General features: G+C 44.2%; 1 protein-coding gene across 1 annotated transcript in view; it reads left to right on the top strand.

The window, feature by feature from the left end:
* TECRL (trans-2,3-enoyl-CoA reductase like) overlaps positions 1-22,508 on the top strand; it is an 84,917-nt gene extending 62,409 nt beyond the window's left edge. Inside the window, exons 5-13 of the mRNA XM_074148234.1 lie at positions 5,817-5,932; positions 8,569-8,674; positions 10,346-10,418; positions 12,298-12,341; positions 16,573-16,630; positions 18,718-18,803; positions 19,235-19,280; positions 20,735-20,823; positions 21,508-22,508. Of these exons, the coding sequence (XP_074004335.1) occupies positions 5,817-5,932; positions 8,569-8,674; positions 10,346-10,418; positions 12,298-12,341; positions 16,573-16,630; positions 18,718-18,803; positions 19,235-19,280; positions 20,735-20,823; positions 21,508-21,645 (756 nt within the window). The 3' untranslated portion in view covers positions 21,646-22,508. The remainder of the gene's footprint in view (positions 1-5,816; positions 5,933-8,568; positions 8,675-10,345; positions 10,419-12,297; positions 12,342-16,572; positions 16,631-18,717; positions 18,804-19,234; positions 19,281-20,734; positions 20,824-21,507) is intronic.
* The last annotated feature ends 3,531 nt before the right edge of the window (positions 22,509-26,039 follow it).

Below are 26,039 nucleotides of genomic sequence, written 5' to 3'. Positions count from 1 at the left end.
AGAATAACAGGTATATAGAGTATATAATGCCAGACACCGTAGAGGGGAGAAGGAAGGTAAGAGAACGGGACACTGTGCAAGATATGAAATAGAGTGTACCGATGTGGGAAAAAAAGGGCCAATTTCCTGTTTTCTTTCTTCAGGGAATTAATGATGACCATAACAGTTAAATTCTGTTGAGTTATGCACATTGTGATAGAGATGCAATGCTCCTCCAGGAAAAGATCGTGTTTATTATGGACCGCCATATTTGGCTGCACCAAATACATCAAAATAATCTAGGCAGGCCCACAAGATGGTAAAGAAAAAAGTAATTTTCTTCTAAATATTGGATTTTCTGTTTCTGCAGAAAAAAATGCTCTGTGTTTTAAATGATCACTTTTTTTTTTAAATAAATGGTATCTCTTTTGTCTAGAAATGACAAGGTATGATGTTATTACTTTCAGGGTTTTTTTTAACATTTGACTATTATATTTGCAGGATATGTCAGGAGGAACTTGTATCTTAGTAATTTTGTAGGTTTTTTGAGCATCTGTAAAAAGGCTGAAATGATCCTTAACATAACTAATAACTCCCCAAGCTCAGCAATTAGTCAACTATAGGAGAAGCATGAAGATACTAGATAGGCTTAACTGCATATATTCATTAAGAATCAATAGTAGAAGAATGGTGCTTGCCTTTGATTGCCAATGGTTAGAAGCAGTTGTAATTTTGCGTTAATTTGAGACTACTTTCCCTTCCACCTGCTTGAACTTGCAGGACTTTTAGTGGTTTCTCTCCCTGCCTTTCTGGAACTCACCTTTAATTTCCGATGAATTTAAAGACAGTGGGCCAGAGAAGGAGCGCTGAGGTTGCAGCATGGGAGATGCAACAGAGAGAGAGAGAGAGACTGAAAATCACCCAAAACGTTAAAAGCAAACCCTCAAAACACTACAGCAAATTGAAGCTCATCCTCCAAAACAGAATGCTACTGATCTTAACTGTCTTCCAGCAGTGTGATGCAGTTATGACAAAGTCAAATACAGTCCTACCTGCCAGACAGTACCTACTTTGATTGCAGATCTCACAGCTGACCGTGGACCGCCTGCCTCCACGTGGGCGATCACCGCTTTGTGTTGGATGTGACTGACACACAGATAAGTCAGGACCCTGTCCCCACCCTGGGCATGCTGATGCTGCTCACCTCCACAAATCCCAACTCAAGAGCTGCTGTTGGTGCTCTCAGCTGCTTCTCTGAATTGCTCTGATGGGAGGCTCTGCATCCCCGCTCCTGCATCAAAAACACCTCCTCACCCAGTCCCTCACCCAGGAATTCCGATGTGGCTGGGAGCTTGGGCTATTGACTAGAGACTGGATTTTTTTACTAAATCCTGAACTTTCAGCACCTGAACTCAGCCAGAGGGTAAGGAGGGAACACTTGGTGCACTGACAAGAAACCACAACTTGGTTCTAAGTCCCGCCAAACTTTTCCCGGCAGCTTTGTGATATGCGAACTTGATCTCTTTCTACCAACTTGATCTCTTTCTATGGCCATGTGACCCACCTTCTCGATGCGGGGAAGGCTGTGGACGTTGTCTAGCTGGACTTTGGTAAGGCCTTTGACACCATCCCATCCCCCACAGCATTCTCCTGGAGAAGCTGGCGAATCATGGCATAGACAAGTGTACTCTTCAGTGGGTAAAAAACTGGCTGGATGGCCGTGCCCAGAGAGTTGTGATTAATGGGGTGAAATCCAGCTGGCAGCCGGTCACCAGTGGTGTCCCTCAGGGCTCAGTTTTGGGGCCAGTCTTGTTTAATATCTTTATTGATGATCTAGATAAGGGGATTGAGTGCACCCTCAGTAAGTTTGCAGATGACACCAAACTGGGTGGGAGTGTTGATCTGCTTGAGGGTCAGAAGGCTCTACAGAGGGACCTGGACAGGTTGGATCAATGGGCCAAGGCCAATGAGATGAAGCTTAATAAGGCCAAGTGCTGGGTCCTGCGTTTCGGTCACAACAACCCCAGGCAACTCTACTCTCCGGGGAGAGTGGCTGGAAAGCTGCCCAGCAGAAAAGGACCTGGGGGTGTTGGTGGGCAGCCGGCTGAACATGAGCCAGCAGTGTGCCGAGGTGGCCAAGAAGGCCAACAGCATCCTGGCCTGTATCAGGAACAGCGTGGCCAGCAGGAGTAGGGCAGTGATGGTGCCTCTGTACTGGGCACTGGTGAGGCCTCACCTCCAGTGCTGTGTTCAGTTCTGGGCCCCTCACTACAGGAAGGACATGGAGCTGCCGGAGCGTGTCCAGAGGAGAGCCACCAAGCTGGTGAGGGGTCTGGAGCACAAGTCATATGAGGAGAGGCTGAGGGAACTGGGCATGTTTAGTTTGGAGAAGAGGAGGCTGAGGGGGGACCTCATTGCCCTCTACAACTCCCTGAAAGGAGGGTGTAGAGAGGTGGGTGTTGGCCTCTTCTCCCAAGGGAATAATGACAGGAGCAGAGGAAATGGTCTGAAGTTGGGGCAGGGGAGGTTTAGATTAGATATTAGGAAGAATGACTTTCCTGAGAGGGTGGTCAGGCACTGGAACAGCCTGCCCAGGGAGGTGGTGGAGTCACCATCCCTGGAGGTATTTAAGAAACATGTAGACGTGGCACTTCAGGGCATGAACAGTTGTTTGAAAGTTTGAAAAAACTTCAGGTGTTTGAGAGTTTGTTTTTTTTTTTGTGGCTGGACTCAGTGATCTCAAAGGTCCCTTCCAACCAAGAAGAAGATTCTGCGATTCTATGCTCATGCCAAACAGATGATAAAAGCTGGCATTTAGGGGTGTATTTTGTGGTGCAACTCATGGCTGACAAGAAAAGCTACACCAAAGAAAGCAGCTTATTCCAAGCTCTTACACTGTCTTGTCCGGACCACATGATCTGCACCTCTGTCTCCCATACCACCACTGTCTATGTTTAGTGAATTAGGCTTTAATAGCGGAGGCTATTAATGTTTGCAGAGTGCCTACCGCTGTGGGCTCACAGTTAGGAACAGACCCATACAACTGCTATTAGGACAAAACTGTAATAAGCTCTTGGCTGTGGTGAGTTCCACAACAACGTGGGCTCTTAGACAGTCTTTGGTACACCCCACCCCTCCCACCCACCCCCCCGCTTTTGGGATCATGCAGAGTCTAAACAGAGCACAGAAATCATGGTGTCACGTCAAAATAAAGAGAATTTGGCATTTTCCTGCTAGAGAACACTTACGTCTGTTACTTTTGGAGACAGTCCTGCTATGAAAGTCTGAAATGTCAAAGCTTCCCCCTGTAATAGAGAAAAAGAAATGGTACTGAGTGTCCCAAATGAGGGAAACCTAATTGCAGAATATTTCTGCAGGAAGACTTTTCTGTTTCAAAGCTCTTCTGAAGAGCGGTTAGAAGAGCAGCCCACTGGGGGTTGGACTTCCTGCCGAATGCTACTGTAGAGAACGGTAGTCTAAATTCGTGTTGCTTCCTTAAGCCACAGGTATTTATCCATTACAATTCTACAGCAGCACAAACAGCCACCTTAAAGCTAAATGGCCCATTAGTTATGAATCTTTATCCCTTAAGCAATGTTATGCATTTGAATTATGATTTGCCTGTTGCTGCCTCTTGTAAACATGCAGGACTACACCATTTCCATTTTATTCTGAGATGCATTCCAGTGGGGAAAGGTGATCAAATTCAGCCTTTACATCAATCTAGCCGTGTTTTACTTCCTCCAGCTGTTTCACTGAATTTCACTGAATTTTTAGAGTTGGAAGGGACCATAAAGATCATCTAGTCCAACTCCCCTGCCGAAGCAGGATTGCCCAGAGCATGTCAGAGCATGTTACTCAGGACTGCATCCAGGTGGGTTTTGGACATCTCCAGAGAAGGGGACTCCACACCCTCCCTGGGCAGCCTGTTCCAGGGCTCTGGCACCCTCACCAGAAAGAAGTTTCTTCTCATATTTGAGTGGAACCTCCTATGTTCCAGCTTGTGCCCATTGCCCCTTGTCCTCTCACTGGCAACCACTGAAAAGAGTCTGGCTCCCTCCTCCTTCAACCCACCCAAGTTTGTAGCTTTAGAGTGTGCCCTGACAAAAGGCAATACAGGCTGTACCAAACAAAGCCAGAACCTAAAAGTGAGGGTGGCTCATGGCAGCGCTGTAATTCCACCTTCTCTCTCTGCCCCCATATCTCTTCTCAGCTCTCTGTGGCTAGCAGGGGAGATGAAATGATATCTGTCTGGTTTACAGGTAACTTACTTGGCCAGTTTAGAATCATAGACTCGTCTAGGTTGAAAGGGACCTTTAGGATCATCTAGTCCAACCTCAACCTAACTCTGATAAAAAAACAAAAGAAAACCATACAAAAAAAAAAAACCCACACCACTAAACCACGTCTCTAAGCACTATGTCAACCCGTCTTTTGAACACCTCCAGGGATGGTGCCTCAACCACTTCCCTGGGCAGCCCATTCCAAGGCTTAATAACCCTTTCAATGTAAAAAATTTTCCTAATATCCAATCTGAACCTCCCCTGGTGCAACTTGAGGCCGTTTCCTCTCATCCCATCGCCTGTGACTTGGGAGAAGAGACCGACCCCCCCTTGGCTACACCCTCCTTTCAGGGAGTTGTAGAGAGCGAGAAGGTCTCCCCTCAGCCTCCTTTTCTCCAGGCTAAACAACCCCAGCTCCCTCAGTCTTTCCTCATAAGACGTGTTCTCCAGACCCCTCACCAGCTCCGTTGCCCTTCTCTGGACCCGCTCCAGCCCCTCAATGTCTTTTTTGTGGTGAGGGGCCCAAAACTGGACACAGCCCTTGAGGTGGGGCCTCACCAGTGCCCAGGACAGGGGGACGATCATTTCCATAGTCCTGCTGGCCACGCTGTTCCTGATACAGGCCAGGATGCTGGTGGCCTTCTTGGCCACCTGGGCACACTGCTGGCTCGTGCTCAGCCGACAGTCCACCAACACCCCCAGGTCCTTTTCTGCCGGGCAGCTCCAGCCACTCTGCCCCAAGCCTGTAGCGCTGCAGGGGGTTGGTGTGACCCAAGGGCAGGACCCGGCACTTGGCCTTGTTGAACCTCATCCCATTGGCCTCGGCCCATCCATCCAGCCTGTCCAGATCCCTCTGCAAGACCTTCCTACCCTCCAGCAGGTCGACACTCCCACCCAACTTGGTGTCATCTGCAAACTGACGGAAAACTTACTGGGTTTGCCCACCACAGTCTACTTGTGCTGATGCCTGCACAGGGAGGAGTCCCACTCGGTCACTGAACAAAGGCTCAAAGTGCCATACGTCAGACAGGCAGGTCCTGCTCTTCCACCCACCACCAAATTTCAAGCAATGATCCCTCCCTTCCAGATGATTCTGCTAGCAACCAGGATTCAAAGCTATGTTTGTTTCTGTTGTGCTTGGTTGACTTTTAACTGGTGTATCACTTAATTGCAAAAAACACTGGCAGAAAACAAGCTGCCTGCAGCTTTTGGGCCTTGATTTTCAGTGTTATTTACACTCCAAATAGGCATCTGATGGCACAGCCAAAAGTATAATGAGGAGATGACTGTGATTTTGACCACCTTCCATGAAGCCTTCCTCACTGGGTTAATGTTCTGCACAGAAACCTGTCTCTCATTTCCTGGATGAATTTTACTCCTTTGCTAAAGAGACAGCAGAAACCCCCGTATGTGTCATTTAGCTCCTCAAAATGAAGCCAAAATGACATTTGAAGGACGAATAAGTGCTGTGGATAAGGGCATTCTTTCTCTCATGCATGCCTTTATTGGTACAATTTCCTACTCTGATACAGCTATTTTCTTTTTCATTTCTAGTTTTTTCTAACAGAATACACCGGTCCTCTTCTAATATATCTGCTCTTTTACATTCGCCTCTCAACTATTTATGATCAAGTGGAAAGTACAAAGAACTTCCGCCACCCAGTGGTTCAGTAAGTGGCACTTGCATGAACTATCTTCCTGGAGGACAGGGAGCCAGAGGGATGGAGACTACATTTCCAGGGCTGAGAGGTTACAGGAGGTGTGAGGTTGCATGGCTGGTCTGAGAGTCAGTGGGAATTTCAGACTGATCTTATCAATAGCGGTTTGGCATTCCAGCAGCACTCATAAGCCTGACCAAAAATGGGATCCTGGTTGCAATGGTCACTGCACCTGGTCACGATGGGAGACGTAGTATTTTCCCCAAATAGTTTGCACTCTAGACACACAGCCTGAGCAGACGGTGAAATAATAAACACAGTGGGTGGTAACCCAAAGTCACGCTTGACAGAGGAGAGGACAAGATTTCAGATGTCCCACTCTCAGTCTTTTTACAGCATATTCCCACTCACAAGATGGGTAGCATCAGCATCCAGCATAAGAGATTACCCTGATGCCAGCTCTCACCTAGGCACAGCAAGGAGGAGTTTTGAGAGGTTTGCATGCCACGAGTCAGGTCAAGAACAACTGAGAAACTCAAAAGAAGCACCAGAGGAGTTCAGAACTGATAATCTGATTTTTTAAACTAACCTCTTCAAGCTGTAACTGTTGCCTAGGGAACACAAGAAATTTGAGTTTTGAAAGACTTTTAAGCAATAAAACACTTAAGTGACAGACAAAAATAAGACCTCAGCCACTGTTGTAGAACAGCAAAGAGCACAGGTTTTATCTAGCTGTACAGAAACAAACCAGAGGAGCTCATATATAAGCATGAACCAGATAGATTTGCTTCTCTCCATCACTGGAACACCAATGCTAACAAGGAAAATTAAACAGCTCCGATATAATACAGTAGGAGCTGACCACAAGGAACCGCAACTGGCTTAGTCTGCCAGAACTCAAGAGTGTGCCAAAAAGCAACGAAGAGAGGACAGCCAACCAAGATAGCTTTTTATGATCTTCGACAGCCCCTGCCATTCCCAAGCCTTTTGAAAGACTCTGGAAGAAATAAAGCAGACCTGATCAATGGGAGGGATTAAGAAGTGTTACAGGCAAGAAAGTGGCAAGCAGCTATACATGATAACTGCCAGGGAGGCTCAAGGCGTTGCCACCACCAACTGTACCCCTCCACGGGGTGATTTTTAATGCACCACACAGGCCAGAAACTTTCACATTTAAGGAACTAACTCCTCTTCAGTGTGATCCCATTCTGGGGGATTAGTGCCTGGCAGAGGGGTGGAACGTGATGAAGGAAAGCCTGTTGGCTGTGTAAGTCGGAATACTGGAAGCGGGAGGGCACACAGGGAGCCTCAAGGAGCGTTAACAACTTTCCCAGAGCACTTTTTCCACCCTTACAATTGCAGAATCAAGGGAGCTGGTACACAGCAGGGAAACACAGTGAGTAATAATACCATTTACAGATGGAGGAACAGAGACTTGGAGAGACATTAAGGGAGGTAGTGGAGCTGGGAATGAGAACACAGAATAGTTGAATTTAAATCCAGAGCTGAAAGACACTTGCCTTCTTTCTTTTGCTCATACACTTAAAAGGAGAGAGTTTCTGTTAGCACAGAAGAACCAGCAGAACATTTACCTTCTTTTAAGTGGGCAAGGGGTGTGCAGGATCCTTCCAGTGACCACTCCTTAATGGGTTCACCTGAGGTCCCCATCCTCAGCCAAACTAATTTTAAAATTCCCAGAAAAGCTGGAAGTTTGCTCCAGACTTTGGATAAGTCATTAATTGGTTGAAATTTTCTTAGCTCAACTCTCTCTGGTTTAATTACTTTCCAAATTGTTTAATCTTTGACTCTGGCTACTATACAAGATGCATAATAAAAGTATTTGGGGTTTCACATGCTGAAAATCACTTTTCATTTATGTTTTATAATTGGTTTGCAGGGAGACAGGCTCTGGTAGTACAGTAACTGTAACCAAGATAAAATGCCACTAGGAATCACTCTTGACATTTGTTTCTGAAATTCAATCTCTGTGAGCTGCAACTCATTCTCGGAAGCAAATCAGCAACGCCTGTTATTGTTTCATAATATTCCTCAAAAGAGAATCAGTATAATAATTTCTACAACAATTACCTCATTTCTTGTAACGGGCAACAAAAAAGCCATCAGAATGGATTAACTTTGCAACGAAATCTCATTTTGTGTCCACAAGGAAATGAAATACAGACTGCCTCCATGCAGCTACTTGAGTTGGCAAAGGACAAGGAAACCATTCAGGATGTTTTTAAATGTCAGACACATCCTACAGGAGCATTAAGGTGGCCTTAAAACGTGGGAGACGTCTTTTGGAAAAGCACAGCAGACGCCTGCTTGTATACACAGCTGTCCTTTTTGAACAGCTTGGCAGGGCTGTGTATCACATTCAGAGCTTGAGGACCTCTTTTTAATTTGGGGCTAGTAAAAATAAGTTGCTTCCCTGCAAAATGAAAGCAACTTTGTATAACACTGAAAATGATTCCATTAATCTTTGCTTCCAGATGCTTCAATTAAGACGATATCTTAAATCCCATGATTTCAGTGTGACTCGGCAGTTTTGGTATATTAGTCCTTATTCCTTTCGCGACATTAAAATGTGAAGTAATAAAAAGCATCTTTCGCTTACCTTCGTTTCCTTTCTTTTTTTTTCCTTCCAGCTTGGCCTGCTTCTGCCACTGTTTACACTACATCAGGCATCTTCTGGAGACATTATTTGTTCACAAGTTTTCGGGAGGGCACACTCCTCTGAAAAATATGATAAAGGTGACAATATGTTTATATGTAAGAGAGAATAGCCTCATATCAAAGCAGTCCTTGGAAGAAGACAGGAAAACAAAAAATAATTTATTTTCAAGCTCCAGGAATTATTACTCAAAATACAAATATAGAACCATTTCAGGGCCATGTCCCCAAGGACGTGAACTGAAATCAATGTCCATTTTAGCTCCTGAATGTCAATGTCCACTTTGACTCATCCACCCAAGGGGCTGATTGTCACTTCCAGGATATTTTTCAGACTGAATGCTATTTTATTATGAGATACGCTGCTGCAACATCTCGCAATGCTGACAGAAATCACACTTCACTTCCTCAGCACAATATAAATACAGAGCAAGAGACAGGCCTTGCATTAGGAAGCTAAAATCAAATTACAAGTTGAAAAAAAACCCCTCTTTTTCTATAGGTGGAGGCCTGAGGAAGGAAGATACTGAGCTGGCCTAAATCTTCTGTCTCCCAAAGTCTCCTGAATTTCAGCTCTGTGTCATTACTCATAAGCTCTCCCATCTTTTATTTCACATACTCGGTCTGGGCCATTTTGTATCACCCCAGCCCCCATCCCATTCAGTGTGATGTAAAGACCCTTTTGAAGTTTTGCTATACATTTAAATTTTAGCAAAGGAGATAAAACATAAGGCCATGACAGGGGGCTTGACTCATTTCCAGTCAGAAAGGAGGTAATGAGATGCACAGCTAGAGATGTTGTTTTATAATACACAGTGGTTAAATAAAAAATAAAAAAAAAAGGGAATGTAAGCTAAACGACTTTGGAACCAGAATGCCAGTTCCAAAGTGATTCATGCATCTGGGAGTTGAAGACCCACAGTTGCTGTTGTCCCCTGGTGTCTGTGGTACATGTACCGCAGTGGCATTGCATAAAAAGATTAAAAGGAGAAATCCTGACTTGCAGCCCTACTTACGGAATGGAGCTGTAGCCAGTCCCAGCACACTGTTCTTCCCAAGAAGGGAAGAGCATGGGACCCTTAGACACGTGGAGAGGCTTTATCCAGTCTCCAGGGTGGCTTCAGTTGTTTGGCTGGTGGTTTTTGTTTTTCCCTTGTACGAAGGATGGGAGCAGTGACCCCTATGCAGGGCAAGAACACGAACACATTATCTCTGCTTGGGCTTTCCCAAGCTCACAGCTTCAGTCACCAAGCAGACAGCTGGGATGCTGCTTTTTAACAAGAGGATGAAGTAGGACTGAGTCCGTGGGACTAGATGCAGTGTGTAGCTCAAATATCTTTACAGCAACTGTGTGCCTTTTGGTTGTTTTTTTTTTGCCAGGGTTAAACCAGCCCTATTCAGTTTAACTCTTTATTGTCTCAGCTGGTTTAGCGTTCCGTTTGGCTAGCTCTATCTGGCTTGGAAATGCTGAGTTTAAGGTATAGCAACAGCTCAGGGGTTTTAACCAGCCCTAGACTTTCAATAGTACAACTCAGAGAAATGCGCCCTTCAACGGTAGAATCAAATCAGGAGAAAACAAACGTCAATTCCTACAACGGGCATAAATCATGTTCAGCACAATCCAAAAAATCTACTAAGTCTTTCAATGGACGTTTGGGTTTTGCACTTACTAGAATTTATATTTATAAAGTTATGGTTTGTACTTGCTTATCGCCCTTTCTAACAAAAAAAAGTCTTTTTTGTCCGTTCTAGGGCTGTGCCTTTTACTGGGGATTCACATCCTGGATTGCATACTACATCAACCATCCACGTTATACGCCACCATGTATGTATACGTAGAACACAAAACTGACCTTGGTTTTAAAAAGTTTTTGGTACGCAACCTTAAGTTCTCCAAAATCAATAGGTGGCCCCCAGATGACCTGGAAATATTGGCCAAGTGGAGAAAACACAAAGATCAATGTATTTGGCTTATCTTCACAATATTTGTATTGAGAATGCAGGAGAGAACTAGAGCTGGCTGCATTTTCTTGGAGGAGATAATTATTTGCTAAAAAGATATCTATTTCATGAAAATTGAGAATTCTTTTTTTGGTGAGAGACCAGTAAAAGTCAACCAGATACTGCTGATAAAAATGAAAAAAACCTACGCTTTTCGCTTCCAGATTTCACTCATCATTTTGTTCCCTCTCACTATATTTTATTGTTGCACTGCCTTTTCTTCATGATTTTTCTTCTTCTTGTTTGCTCTTTGAAATTTTGCTTCTTTTGAGCTTAATTGACATAAATTTTGTTTCCTGCTACTGTACTTTCCTTGCTCCACTCTAGTATTTCTTTTCCTCTGCATCTTATACTTATCTATGAACTTTGGGAACAAAAGAATTGCTTTGACATTTTTATTTGCACTCAGTTAAATTACTAATTTTTTTCAATCAAAATTTTATCCTACATGGCATTTGCTTTCCTTTCACAATAACACAAAAGTTATGTTTCAAAATTATGTGCTGCATTGAAAGATGGGCGAATTTGATGGGCCTTTAGCAGTAATGCTGCAAACTATGCTGAGAGCTCCCTAGACACAGCTTTCAGCAGCCTGGGCCATCAGATCAGTAAGTGCAGCGTCTTTATAGAGGAAACGATTTGTTCCAGACACAGCTTTCCAACGGAGAAAGCATTCAGACGAAGTACTTCTAATTGCTTGCCACTGCCTTAAAAAGACAATTATAGGTACATGGACCTAATGCTAGAGATCAGCAGCACTCTGGCATATTTAGCTGGATCAGTAAAACACCGATGGTTTATTTTGGATGCAGGAGCAGGTGACCTCCAAAGCCACATCCAGAGGTGGCTAGTTTGGGGACAGGTAAAGAAAGGCAAGCAGGTCATTGCAGAATGCTACACAGGAGTGGTAAATTAAACCAGGAGGACAAAGGGCCCATGAAGAACTTCTGCTTAGCAGCGACATGCTCACACGTTGACATGTGCTGGTTGCTCTTAAGGAGGTGTTTTAGCGCATGTCCTTGGCACCACCACAGTGCCAGCCAGAGGAAAAGGGTTCTCAAAAGTAAAGGCTCAATGAGACATGGTCAGGAAAGTGAGGTCTGTGCCCCTCAGCCACGACCAAAGTTTACTTGAGAACTTTGAACATTTGGAGAGGAACATGATAGAGCACTACAGCAGTCTGGGGACAACAGCAAAAAGGAGAGGGCAGGCAAAGGGCAGGTAAAAACTGCAAAGGCTGACTATATTTCTTGCATGGTGAGACTGTGACGCAGGTAGTGGCTGTAGAGTAATAGATAGGTCGTTTCTTGTGTTCTCTGCTCATGCAGTTAGAAGGACCTATGGATAAGGCTGTAATTCCCAGCCTGGGGCCACTGACCTTCACTTTGTCCCTCCCCTTGCCTTTCCAAGGAATTTAACCCTGCCAGCTACTTTGACAAAGCACTTGGATATATGAAGCTGACAAACACTAAAAAAAACTTAGGTGAAAACTACCTTGAGATCAGTGGTGAAGAGACTGGCATTTCTAGAATGCTGTTACTATTTGCATTGTCTTCATTTTCTGTTGCGTGATAATATCCATTCTTTCTGCAGAGCCTGTCAGGAAAGAAGTATTTCTGCTCCTCAGCACTAGATTAATTTCACCCATAGCAAACCATGTGCATACCGTGAAATGCAATTTATAATTTCATTCTATTTTCTAGCGTTTGGCCACAGACAAGTTTCTTTTGCTGCCCTTGCTTTTCTGGTACGTATGAAAATAAAGTTTTATAAATGATTGTGGAATAGGAGTAACTCATGATTTCACAAAACGCAGTAATGATGGTATGCATTTGTGTATTTGCATATGACCATGCTCAAAGTCCTGTGTCCTTTGAGTGGATTTAGTGATAATCTATTAAGGTTTCTAGGCCAGGAAGCCTCCTGGTACTATTTACCTATACAGCCCTTAATGGGAAGTGATGTATCTGAGAGCCACGAGAACATCATCAGCATTATTACTACTCATAATTGTGTAAAACCACTAATATTTATACAGATTAGAACTTGCCATTTTTAAAACACTGAAGAATGACATCCTAAGCAAACTTTGCAATACTACTGTGTACCCTGAATAACTTAATCTCAACAGCTATTAAAAACAATAAAACCAATCCCTGCCCAAAATGGGTTAAGCCAAGGGAAAGTGCAGGTGATGAAGGCAGGCTGAGAGTACATAAGCTGATGCTTAAATGAACATAACCATATAGTGAGACAGAGGCTCAGTAAGAAATTCTCACATGGAAACGTGTATACTCTTCTGTCCTCTGTGGGCATTGCACTTGGAAATGCTGAGTGTTGGCTTACCCAAGCCAGCACGGATCGGTAGCTAAAACAAGACAGCCTCTTTACAAATCACATACAGATTAGTTTCCAGAAATATAACAGGAATCACGGAATTGTCAGAGTTGGAAGGGACCTCTAGAGATCCCCTAGTCCAACTCCCCTGCTAAAGCAGGATTGCCCAGAGCACATCACTCAGAACTGCAGCAAGGCGGGTCTTGAAGATCTCCAGAGAAGGGGACTCCACCACCTCCCTGGGCAGCCTGTTCCAGGGCTCTGGCACCCTCACCAGAAAGAAGTTCTTCCTCATATTTGAATGGAACTTCCCATGTTCCAGCTTGTGCCCGTTGCCCCTCTTCCTATTGCTGGAAACCACTGAAAAGAGTCCGGCTCCATCATCCTTCAACCCACCCTTTAGGTACTTTTAAACATAGATAAAGTCTCCCCTCAGCCTTCTCTTCTCCAGGCTAAAGAGCCCCAGCTCTCTCAGCCTTTCCTCATAAGGGAGATGCTCCAATCCCTCAATCATCTTAGTTGCCCTACGCTGGACTCTCTCCAGCAGTTCCCTGTCTCTCTTGAACTGGGGAGCCCAGAACTGGACACAATATTCCAGTTGTGGCCTCACCAGTGCAGAGTAGAGGCGGGGGGAATGACCTCCCTCGACCTACTGGCCACACTCTTCCCCACGCAGCCCAGGATCCCATTGGCCCTCTTGGCGACAAGGGCACATTGCTGGAAGAGGGAACATTAATGTGTCTAGGCTCCTGCAGGCAAACGCTATCCAGAAAAGCATTCAAACAACTCCTTAGCAATATTTAAACGCTTTTGTAAATCAGGACCCTTAAGGACCACGCTTTGGGCAGTGTTCATCTCTGAGGCTGGCCGTGCAGATCTCAGGTTCTTCTGCCCTAATAAGGTACAGCAAAGACCAAGCAAAATGTGCAGATGAAGTAGTTCATGCACTGGATGAGGCTCTACAGCTGAAGGCAGTAATCCCGTACTGCAGAGAGAGGAGGCTGTGGCAGCGGTAGGCAGCAGTGCGCCCCCAGCCCTGCTGTGTGCGCCCTTCCCAGGCTCAGGGGCTACTTGAAACCAAGCAAAACCGCTTGCCTGGATATTCAGCGCTACCAGTAAAACTAGTCCTTGTCAAAATCTCTGCCTTGAAAAAGCCTCCTTTTCTAATGAAACGTCTGTCCTCTTCTCAATGTAACAAGCCATGCTATAGCTTTTATGGAAAATGCTGCCATCAAGCAAAGAGATGAGTCCTTTTGGGGGTATTTGCTATAAAATATGGCCATCCCCTTCAGAACTGCGTCAGCACCTGGTCTGTGGTCTGAATTCTTGTAGCCCTTCTCTGAGAACTTCCTACCCATGGAAACTCAAAAGCTTTCCCTTTCAGACCTTGTTCTGGCAGTATCCCAGACAATGAATTTAAAACAGCAACACCCAAAATAATTTTAAGCTGTTTTCACAGGTATCTAAAACACATGAATAAAATATTTGGAAGATTTCTTTTTTCCCCTCTTTTAAGGCTTGTCTTTCTTACATATCCTGATTAAAGTGTATACCTCTGCAGCTGCTGTAAACAACAGTACTGAGTAATTTGAAGAGTGCCAGCAGGCCCTTCTGAAAAATTCTCATATTTAGAGAAATTACTCTAAGCTTTGCAGGGCTGTTTTTCTCCTAGGGTACATATGGAATACAAAAAGGAGAAACAGTATGTAGACTTCCACATTTTATCATCATAAATATGTTAAGCCTTTTTTTCTGCTGTTCGTCGCTGCCCCGTATTTTGTATCTGAGACACTGACTAAGGACTAGCTTACATTTAGCAGTATTTCTCGATATAGAGCATTAGCAGCCACATTTCTAAAGAGGGACGCAAAAGCTAATTAGAGCAGAATGCAGCTGCAGAGTCAAAGGTAAAAGCCAATAAAAATCCCTGCAGAAATGCCCTTTGCTTGTTTTACTTAGAATTGATTGTAGAATTAGTAGGTGTTAACTACAGTGTGTGAATCCCTCTTGTTGCACAATAGTGTGGGCATCGCACGTTTCAATATGCATTGTCTTTCACAAAAACACTTAATTTGGAAAGATTTTTTCTTTAAAATAATAGTAATCAATCAGAAACGATCATGTTCCTAGCTCATAATTGGAAGTCTGTAAATTAAAATTACTTCTATTGCTAGAATTATAGCTTCTGATGTTTTATTTTGTAACAGAATTTCCTTTTCTGGCTATTTAGTGTTTTGCATCTGGTGTTTATGATAGATGACAGCCAACTAGTTGTAATTAAAAAACATAAAAGGACTGCAGGATTTGACCCATGACTACATATCCGTGCAGAATAATAGCTTTGCTAATAGAACTGATTTAAACTTTCGTAACAAGCCCCACAGAAATCTCTGCCAAAAAGGGGAAAATTCTTCAGCAATGCTATATCTACAATGTTCTTTCAGATAATAGCACATTTCAATATAAAATGAAGTTACATATTCCTTTCAATTAGTTTTAATTGAAGTTTTTTATGGGTGACTTTCAGAATTGGCTTAAAACATTACAACCATATTTCTTTTTTTCTGTATTAATTTTGTGACTTTACACTTTTAACATCTCTAGGTTTTAGCGCTCTTCATTTTTATTTTCATTTTTTTATTTTTTCCAATCTTGCAAAATTTAGAATGACAAATGATATAAGAAAACACAACTTTTTAACACTGCATTTTTTTCAACTTGAGAGGAGAAATCAGTCTTCAAACCCAGAAATGAATAAAAAAGTTCAATTCAGTCCAAGATGGAAATGTATAAAGCATTTTGGTTTTCTTCATAAGACAGGGGAAAAATGAAAAACACAAAATCAGATTCATTAACTGATGAAGTACTGAAAGCCACAAGTATTACATGCTGTATCACCAAGTGGGGAGACAACTCTTCCAAAGATTTAAATCATCTAAATATTGAAGACCAAGTTGGGGCTGGAAATGGCACGGCCAAAGAGTAGTAGAACCAGAAATACTGGCTCCCTTCAGTTATCAGTTCCCATCTAGTGTCCATTCGACCAGTCTTCCCTGCAGAGAACCGCTGCCTGGTTTAGTCACCCAATTTTTCCTTGCTCCGTGACTTAGCTAGAGAACTGATTTCTGTGCTCCGTAGCCGGCGTAACAAAGGTGTTATGCTGAGCACCTCTGAAGGTGGGTGTAGGAAGAGGGTAGGCTAATTAACTTACGACATCTTTATAAATCCAGTGGTCAACTTTTCACCTGCTTCTTTGAAGGCTGGATTAAATCCAAATCCTGACGATAATGTTCCCTTCAGAGAAGTATCTTGCTAAATTCCTTAGAACCCAGGAAGCCTCTCTGATCTCCCCACCAAAGCGTGCCGCGCGCATCGGGCATGGGAAACACGCTGAAGACCTGCCTGCGCTGAGCTCCAGGGAGTGGAAACGTGGGCTTTCACTCCAGGCTGCGCCCGCACTGCTCACTAGACACTTGTACAAAGATGACAGAATGCATTTCCCATGGGAGACTCACTTCAGAGTACCTATTTTATGGATGTGGAGACCAAGCTGTAGTGGGAGGATTCTGGTTATGCACCACAACGCGTTTACTGCAGCATTTTAGGCGTACAACTGACAATATATTTTTAATGTCTTGCAGATGTGTGAAGCTGGAAATCACTTCATCAACGTAGCTTTAGCTCACCAAAATCATTCAGGTCTGTCTTTGTTTCCTGTTTGTCTATTTAAGACTGAAGTGTGCTTAACCTATCCATCTTCTGCGAGTATACAGTAATTTATGTATCTACATCCACAGAATAAAGAAAGATGAGGTAGGTACCATGCCATCAGCATAACATCTTCAAAATAAATGTGAATGACAAGGAAATATTAGCAATACTGTTGTTGTTATAAAGCTTATAGCAAATTTATCTTAATTTTCCACAACTGCAATTTAACTATGGATTTAGCATGGAAGTTCTCTAAAGCATCCAGTTGACCGACAACAGGGGATTCCATTTTAAATAAGCTTCAAAAACTTTTAAACTAGATTGCAGAGTTTTTAGATGCACCTTATGAAAAGATATACGCACACACATATATAAAAATACACAACAGCAGACTCATGAATGCCTACACAGGCATCAATGTATATGTGTGCTCTTAAAAGGCTACTCTGAGCATGGGGTTTCAGAGCCTTTTGTACCATGAGAACAAAAGTTATACTATATATAGTAGAAAGTAAAATATATTTTCAGATAATAATAGTATAATTTTGCACGATAACATCCTATTCAAGAAAATACTTCACCACGGTGGGATCAACTTCACACACTGAAGTCAGTTTGTATTTCGGAAAGGTTTTGATGTGCTGCGCTTAGGCAGGTGCTTATGTTGTTTGTTGCAAGGGACCTAATTCAGTTCAAAAGCAGCAAGAGATAAATAATTCATCAGTGCCTACCAGTATTAAAGATAGCATTGTTGCTAGAACTTCAAAATGAAGTGCTGCATATGTGGTATTTTGTGTGAGCATTATCAGTGGCTGTAGGGAGTCATGCTGTTAGCTCTGGAGTCGCTTTCCTGTTCTACCCTGGGATGAAGGATGAGGGTGCTGCACCTGGGGAGAAATAACCCCCTGCACCAGGACAGGTTGGGGCTGACCTGCTGGAGAGCACCTCTGAGGAGAAAGACCTAGGAGTCCTGGTGGACAACAGGATGACCATGAGCCAGCAATGTGCCCTTGTGGCCAAGAAGGCCAATGGCATCCTGGGGTGCATCAGGAAGAGTGTGACCAGCAGGTGGAGGGAGGTCATCCTCCCCCTCTGCTCTGCCCTGGTGAGGCCCCATCTGGAGCACTGGGACCAGTTCTGGGCTCCCCAGTTCAAGAAGGACAGGGAACTGCTGGAGAGGGTGCAGCAGAGGGCTGCAAAGATGATGAGGGGCCTGGAGCATCTCTCTTATGAGGAGAGGCTGAGGGACTTGGGGCTTTTTAGTCTGGAGATGAGAAGGCTGAGGGGGGATCTGATCAATGCTTATAAATACTTAAAGGGAGGGTGTCAAGAGGATGGGGATGGTCTTTTTTCAGTGGTGCCCAGGGATAGGACAAGAGGAAATGGGCACAAACTTGAATATAAGAAGTTCCACCTAAACATGAGGAGGAACCTCTTTCCTGTGAGGGTGGCAGAGCCCTGGAACAGGCTGCCCAGGGAGGTGGTGGAGTCTCCTTCTCTGGAGACATTCAAAAGCCACCTGGACATGTTCCTGTGCAACCTGCTCTGGGTGGACCTGCTTTGGCAGGGGGGTTGGACTAGATGATCTCCAGAGGTCCCTTCCAACCCCATGTGATTCTGTGATTCTGTGATCTGAGAGGGGACAGGTTCTCATTCTGGAGTCAGGCTGAATAAGATACAGCCACCTCCTTCGTATCCCAGAAGAGTGCCCTCAGCCCTCGCCTGCTGGCTAGTCCGCATTAAACGACTTGTCTCTCTCTTCCTCTGAACAAAGGTTACATCCTTTGGACACGCCAGACCTTGCCTGCAAAATCTGATATGCGGCTCGCTAAGTAGCATTCTCACTAGGATAAACACAGCTTTTGCTGTCTCAAAAGATTTCACTGAAACTTGTTTAACAAGTCGTACTCTGGGAGCATTGGCCAAGGGGATGGCTGTTACACTGGCACCTTGTGATAAGGCTCAGTTCTCCTCCCTGTATTGAAACTGGTTTTGTGTGTTTGGTTTTCTTTTTTTTCCTTCTCTTCCTCCTATCTTCTTTTGCTTGGTTTTTTTTTTTTTTTATTTTCATAAAGGAAGCAAAGCCTGTTTTCCAAGTCCAACCTACAACCCCTTCACGTGGCTCTTCTTCCTGGTATCCTGTCCCAACTATACGTACGAGGTACGTGACTTTCTTCCGCTTATACGCACTGGGTGAGTGGTTCCTGTATTTCAGCCTTTGGCTGCAGAAAATCCGCAACCCCTCCGCAGCTCTCTCTGCACATCAATCATTATGTTCTCTATGTCGAGAGCCTCCTTGCTTCCACAAATGTTCCTCCACCAGACCCTTCTCTTCCTTCACATCAATATTGTGACTTTTGTGTGTATTCCCCTCCACTACAGACTCCCCGGTGATCCAAGGATTTACCATCCATCTCTTCATCCCCACCCAGCACACTAGGGCATTCCTTTCATTTTTCCTCTCCTTTTTTCCAGTACAAGCATCATGCTCTTCTTCCAGGGGAAGCTTTTGGGGAAGTGGTCACTTTTGAAAACTCGCCTTTTTGCTTTACATAAAGTATACAATTAACTGTGCCTTTGTCTTTGCAATAGGTTGGGTCTTGGATTAGTTTCACGGTGATGACACAAACCCTGCCAGGTAAGTTTGAAACAGAATGAAGATAGAATGAAATTGTTGTTTGCAGAAGTGAATTCTGGAAATCTAAAATTTTACCAAAAAAAGTACAGCATATGAAATATTGCCCTCAAATACCCCTTGTGACACGACTGTATAAACCTTCAAAGTGATATCCTCAGAAAGCTGCAGCGAGCACAAGCACTACGGCCAAACCTCCTTTTGATCAAAACCAGCTCTCTGCTTCTTGTGAAATACTCTTCTTTCTCCTGTTGCCACGGTGAAATTAGACTTTGAAATTTATATAAAAGAAATCAGTATTCTTCATTTACAGTAAACCATTTTTGATGCAGGAGAATTTCTTTGCGCTGTAAACCTGGAATAATATTTCTAATAGGGAGAGGAAAAGAGATGTACTCAGTATTTCAAAAGAGGAAAGCCACACACATTCCTGATAGCATCTTCCCTTTTGCTTATATCAGGCACCCAGCTTGTAACAGCAGCCTGCTCAGTACCATTTGCACCTCCTGCTCAGTAATTTCCTGCATCCTTAGAGACCTAAATACCCGTAAAAATATGGTCCCTGGGACTGAGCTCTCCAAAACGTTCACTTTTTAATTATTTTTCCTTTCCAAAATAGAAGCCCATAAAAACTACTTGCAAAAAGTAGCCCCACATGGTTTACAAATGAAGAAGAAAGGATTTTCAAAAGTGGATTAAACTTCCTCCTGCAAAACATAAACTTTTAATTTTGTTTGAAAAGGTACAACATTTTTGTGCTTTAGGCTTGGTATGGAAATGACCTGAAGGTTTGGGGATGTTGTAGGGCTGCGTTTACGAGGGCAGGGAACAGCAAATCACTGCACACCACAGCAGCACACTCATCCTTGCTGTAACTGTCCCAAATATAACTTGCCCAGATGCCAAATGAATGTTTCTGCTCATTTTCAGGAAAAGTGGATAATGAATTTGCAAAAAGTACCTGTAAAAGCATTCCCCATTCGGTGCCGCTCCACCCGAAGGGAGAGGTACCCATGAGACCACTTAGTGGCTCCTGACAAGCACAGCAGGGGCCTGAGCATCTCTAGTTGTTAGGCTTTGTGAACCCTCGCTGCCAGGCAGCTAAAGCTGTTCCTGCACCTACTGCCTCCTCACTCCAGGGCTGAGCTCTCCCTCCGTGTGACAGGGAGTTCTCTCACAGCTCCCTGGTGTGGTTGGGAGCCAGAGGTGAAAAACAAAGAAGTGTTGCAGGCCAAAAACAAACCAGGAAAACAGTCGAGAGAGGCCATGGGTGAGACGGCACGATGCCCATGGAGACCTTGTGACTTATGGTGAAGTCACAGGTGACGCAGGGTGTGTCTGATAGATGTGGCCATCACTTGTGTGAATTCTGATGCGGAGGCTGAGCCTCAGGCTATGGTACATCAGCAACTGCAAGGCTTTTCTTTTTTTTTTTTTCTTCTCTTTTTCCTTGGTAGCTGGCATTTTCGCTTTCCTGATGGTCATCCAGATGTCTCTCTGGGCCCAAAAGAAACACAAGCTGTACCTGAAGAGATTTTATCCAGAGGTGCGGAGAAAAGCAGCGATGATTCCCATCATCTTCTAAGCTCTTCACAAGAGTTGAAGCCCAAGTCTACAGTTCAAGAGCTAACTCAGAGTAAATGAGCCATCTCATTCAGTAACCAAAGCGGATCAGAGGAAGAACTACCAGATATCTTTCTCAGAAAATTAACAGTTCAAGACGAAGAGCTTTTAATTAAGTGAAAAAATGTAGCTCTTGAATTCTCAGTTCCTGCTAAAAGATATGATTTAATTAGATTTTCTGTAATGGAGCTAATTGGGAAGGGACAAGAAAATTGCTTATATTGAATGTTAGGCTAGATATTTAGATGGTGTAAATGGGCACAGATGCTGTTAAAATTAACAAATACAGCTCATTTGCATGCATTCAGGTCTAGTGATTTTAAGGTTCAGTGTTAGATGTTGACAAAAGTCTTGGATTTTTGCATCAGAGGATGTTTCACAGCCTTATTTTTATTAAACTGCACAGAAACAGCACGTTCTGCCTCAGCTCCTCTAAAGCATCACATCAAAGAACAACTGCTATCCTGTTAACACAGTTTAGTCTAGCTTTACAAGGTTTTTCTTTTTCTTTTTTTTTTTTTTTTAATTGAATCTCATAGCAGATTGTTCAATACAAATTGGCTTACATTGATCACTGCAGAGAGGTCTGGCTTTCTTTTATTTTCAGGTAGGCAGATCAGCCACACGATCCCAAAAGAGGAGTGTTTGTGAGGTACTTCCCATCTTGCTACTAATTTGCAGCATGACCTTGGGTCCATCATTTAAGTCCATCTCCCTTTCTCACACTGAACAGTTTTGGAAATAGCAGAAGACTTTCTCAACGAACAAGTGTGTTAAGATCCCCTTGTTCCGTGCTCGACTGCATCCAGACACCATTTACCTCATTTTTATCAAGTGCTGTGAAATCCTTGGCCACGAGGTAACACACAGTAGAGCTCATTATCGAAAAGCAAAGGGACGCTACCAAATGCATTTCAGTCCATACCTGAGCTGCCTCCGATGGGCACTGCTGAAAGGCTTCAGCTCCCCTTCAATTTGGTCAGCCTCTATCTGCTACTTTGCTTTCCAGGACATTATTTTTTTAAGGGATTCTCTGGGCTTGTTATTCAAATCCTGAAAACTCTGTTTAGCTCCATTTGCAAATCAGTGGCACCCATGTCATGCAGGAGCACAATTTTAGTTACAGAGAGCAAAAGAACCAGAACTGCTTCAGCAAGTATTAAGATACGGAGAGTTAGAGCATTACGTCCAGTTTTCATTCTATTTCTGTTGCACATTTATCAATGTCTTTTGGCTCCCTCAGGCTGGTGAAAAAGCTTGCCTAGAGAACTTTAATGATGAGAGAAACACCGGAGTACACAAGCAAGGCAGGGAGTTTCTCTCCCAAAGTCGCTGTTATCTTTGCGCCAGCTCCAGTGTTCTAATAAAGTTAATTTGCCCAGTAAATTGGGTTCATATCCTTCTTCTAATGTCTAACTTGCAACACAACACTTATTCTGTTAGCCACTGGAACTCAGTTTCATTGTGGTAATGTAAATAAATCGCTTTTCATAATTTTAACTTGTAACCTGTGAACACCTAGAATTTTTTATTCCTCTCAGTGGAAAAGCTGAGTCACAGTGAACATCCAGTTCTCTAACCCAGACTGCTAATAAAGATCTATTTTGGAAAAATTCTTTTCTGTACTCTTTAGTCATACCTAACAACAATATTACAGAATCACAGAATGATATGGGGTTGGAAGGGACCTCTGGAGATCATCTAGTCCAACCCCCCTGCCAAAGCAGGTCCACCCAGAGCAGGTTGCACAGGAACATGTCCAGGTGGCTTTTGAATGTCTCCAGAGAAGGAGACTCCACCACCTCCCTGGGCAGCCTGTTCCAGGGCTCTGCCACCCTCAAAGGAAAGAAGTTCCTCCTCAAGTTTAGGTGGAACTTCTTATGTTCAAGTTTGTGCCCATTTCCTCTTGTCCTATCCCTGGGCACCACTGAAAAAAGACCGGCCCCATCCTCTTGACACCCTCCCTTTAAGTATTTATAAGCATTGATCAGATCCCCCCTCAGCCTTCTCATCTCCAGACTAAAAAGCCCCAAGTCCCTCAGCCTCTCCTCATAAGAGAGATGCTCCAGGCCCCTCATCATCTTTGCAGCCCTCTGCTGCACCCTCTCCAGCAGTTCCCTGTCCTTCTTGAACTGGGGAGCCCAGAACTGGTCCCAGTGCTCCAGGTGGGCCTCACCAGGGCAGAGCAGAGGGGCAGGATGACCTCTCTCGACCTGCTGGTCACACTCTTCCTGATGCACCCCAGGATGCCGTTGGCCTTCTTGGCCACAAGGGCACATTGCTGGCTCATGGTCATCCTGTTGTCCACCAAGACTCCTAGGTCTTCTCCTCAGAGGTGCTCTCCAGCAGGTCAGTCCCCAACCTGTCCTGGTGCAGGGGGTTATTTCTCCCCAGGTGCAGCACCCTACACTTGCCCTTGTTGAAGTTCATCAGGTTCCTCTCTGCCCAACTCTCCAGCCTGTCCAGGTCTCGCTGTATGGCAGCACAGCCTTCTGGTGTGTCAGCCACCCCACCCAGTTCCCTCCCCTCTCCATCAGCAAACTTACTGAGGGTACATTCCATCCCTTCATCCAAGTCATTGATGAATATGTTGAAGAGTACTGGACCCACTACTGACCCCTGGGGAACACCACTAGTTACGGGCCTCCAACTAGACTCTGTGCCACTAATCCCAACCCTCTGAGCTCTGTCTTTCAGCCAGTTTTCAATCCACCTCACTGTCCATTCATCTAACCCACACTTCCTAAGCTCACCTATGAGGATGCTGTAGGAGACTGTGTCAAAAGCCTTGCTGAAATCAAAGTAGACAACATCCACTGCCCTCCCCTCATCTATCCATCCAGTCATGCCATCGTAGAAGGCGATCAGGTTAGTCGGACATGATTTCCCCTTGGTGAATCCGTGTTGACTACTTCTGACAGCTTTCTTTTCCTCCATATGCTTTGAGATGACACCCAGAATTAGCTGTTCCATCATCTCTCCAGGGATGGAGGTGAGGCTGATCGGCCTGTAGTTTCCCGGGTCTTTGCCTTTTCTTGAAGACTGGAATGATGTTGGCTTTCCTCCAGTCCTTGGGCACCTCTCCTGTTCTCCAGGACCTTTCAAAGATGATGGAGAGTGGCCCAGCAATGACTTCTGCCAGCTCTGTCAGCACTCGTGGGTGCATCCCATCAGGACCCATGGACTTGCGGGTATCCAGTTTGCTTAACTGTTCCTCTAACTTGATCTTCCTCAACCAAGGGGAAGTCTTCCTTCGTCCAGACTTCCTCTGTTACCTCCATATCTGGGACTCCTGAGGGACGGTCTGAGCAGTAAAGACCAATGCAAAGAAGGCATTCAGGAACTCTGCCTTCTCTGCATCCTCTGTCACCATGGCACCTGTCTCATTGAACAGTGGGCCCACATTTTCCCTAGTTTTCCTTTTGCCTCCAATATACTTGAAAAAACCCTTCTTGTTGACTTTGACATCCCTTGCCAGGTTTAATTCCAAGGAGGCCTTGCCTTTCCTCGTTTCATCCCTGCATACTCTAACGGCATTCTTGTAATCTTCCTAAGTGGTCATATTTTTGAAACCCACTTTTTCCCAGCCAGTGTTAGATGTATGAGTCAAGACCACTGGCTATTTTTCTAATTCATCTCCTGGGATTGTTTTCATTTCGTGCTTATTAAATGTCTCATTTAAGCAATCTTCAAATTTAAAATAGTTCACGTGGGAGGGTAACTTGCCAAAATTACTTACTTATCTGTTAATCTCTTGATTACAAGGGCTTCAGCTTTAAGTCTGTTCAAGGCATGTTTACCGAGTGATTCCAATTCCTAGGAGTGTGTTCCTATTCATCAGTTATCTTAGGCAAAGCGAGTACTTCAGGAATTTTTTACCCCTCTGCTTATTAGTTGGTCACTCAGTACATGGGGTGGAGGGGAAAAGGGTTTTGGCTCCTGTAGTAAATGACTGGGGTTCTAATTGACGAGCGGCTGAATATGAGCTGGCAGTGTGCCCAGGTGGCCAAGAAAGCCAACGGCATCCTGGCTTGTATTAGAAATAGCGTGACCAGCAGAAGTAGGGAGGTGATTGTGCCCCTGTACTCAGCACTGGTGAGGCCACACCTGGAGTATTGTGTCCAGTTTTGGGCACCTCAATCCAAGAGAGATATCGAGGTGCTGGAGCGAGTGCAGAGGAGGGCAACGAAGCTGGTGAAGGGCCTGGAAAACAAATCATATGAAGAGCGGTTGAAGGAGTGGGACTGTTTAGTTTGAGGAAGAGGAGGCTGAGGGGAGACCTCATCACTCTCTACAACTACTTGAAAGGACACTGTAGAGAGGTTAGCGCTGGTCTCTTCGCACAGGTAATTAATGACAGAACGAGAGGGAATGGCTTCAAGCTCCAGCAGGGTAGGTTTAGACTGAACATTAGGAAAGAATTTTTCACAGAAAGAGTGGTTGGGCATTGGAATAGGCTGCCCAGGGAGGTGGTGAGTCACCATCCCTGGATGTGTTTAAGAGCCGTTTAGATGTGGTGTTGGGGGATATGGTGTAGGGGAGAACTTTGTAGAGTAGGGTAGATGGTTGGACTCAATGATCCCAAGGGTCTCTTCCAACCTAGACGATTCTACGATTCTATGACTAAAATTTTAAAATGGGAGTAAGAGCAAACACTAGGTAAGAACAAACGAAGATGTGTCACAGAAGGCTGTCTCAGATAAACATGGCAGATATTTTGAGATTCACCAATGGAGTGTTGACGAGCTAAAATTGCTCTGAACAGTGTTAGATGGCTTCACAAATAGCGGTAAATTCCTGCACCTTCACAGATCTTTCTGGATTACTCTGCCCTCTCTGATTTTCAGGGCAAGTCCCATATGATTAGATCCATTACAGCAGGTAAGTTAACTTCCTGGCATGTGGAGCATGTTTTGCTTTAAACCAAAAGTCTATAAAAATGGTCAGTCTTTGTTTTGATAAATGTTTTGGGGGCCTTGCTTTTGGAAAGAAAAAAAAACCAAACACAAAAAACAACCAAAAACAAACCCAAAAAAGCCCAAGCAAACAAAAAACCCCAACAGGCAAGGAATAAGTATCGCTATTTCAAAAATTGCGATCAACAGTGATTTTAGCCACAAGGTCCATGCACCTTTTGAA

This window comes from Numenius arquata, chromosome 5 (genome assembly GCF_964106895.1).
Source record: "Numenius arquata chromosome 5, bNumArq3.hap1.1, whole genome shotgun sequence".
NCBI classification, from domain to species: Eukaryota; Metazoa; Chordata; class Aves; order Charadriiformes; family Scolopacidae; genus Numenius; species Numenius arquata.
The sequence above is the reverse complement of the archived record's forward strand: the minus strand, read 5'-3'. Positions and strand labels throughout refer to the sequence as shown.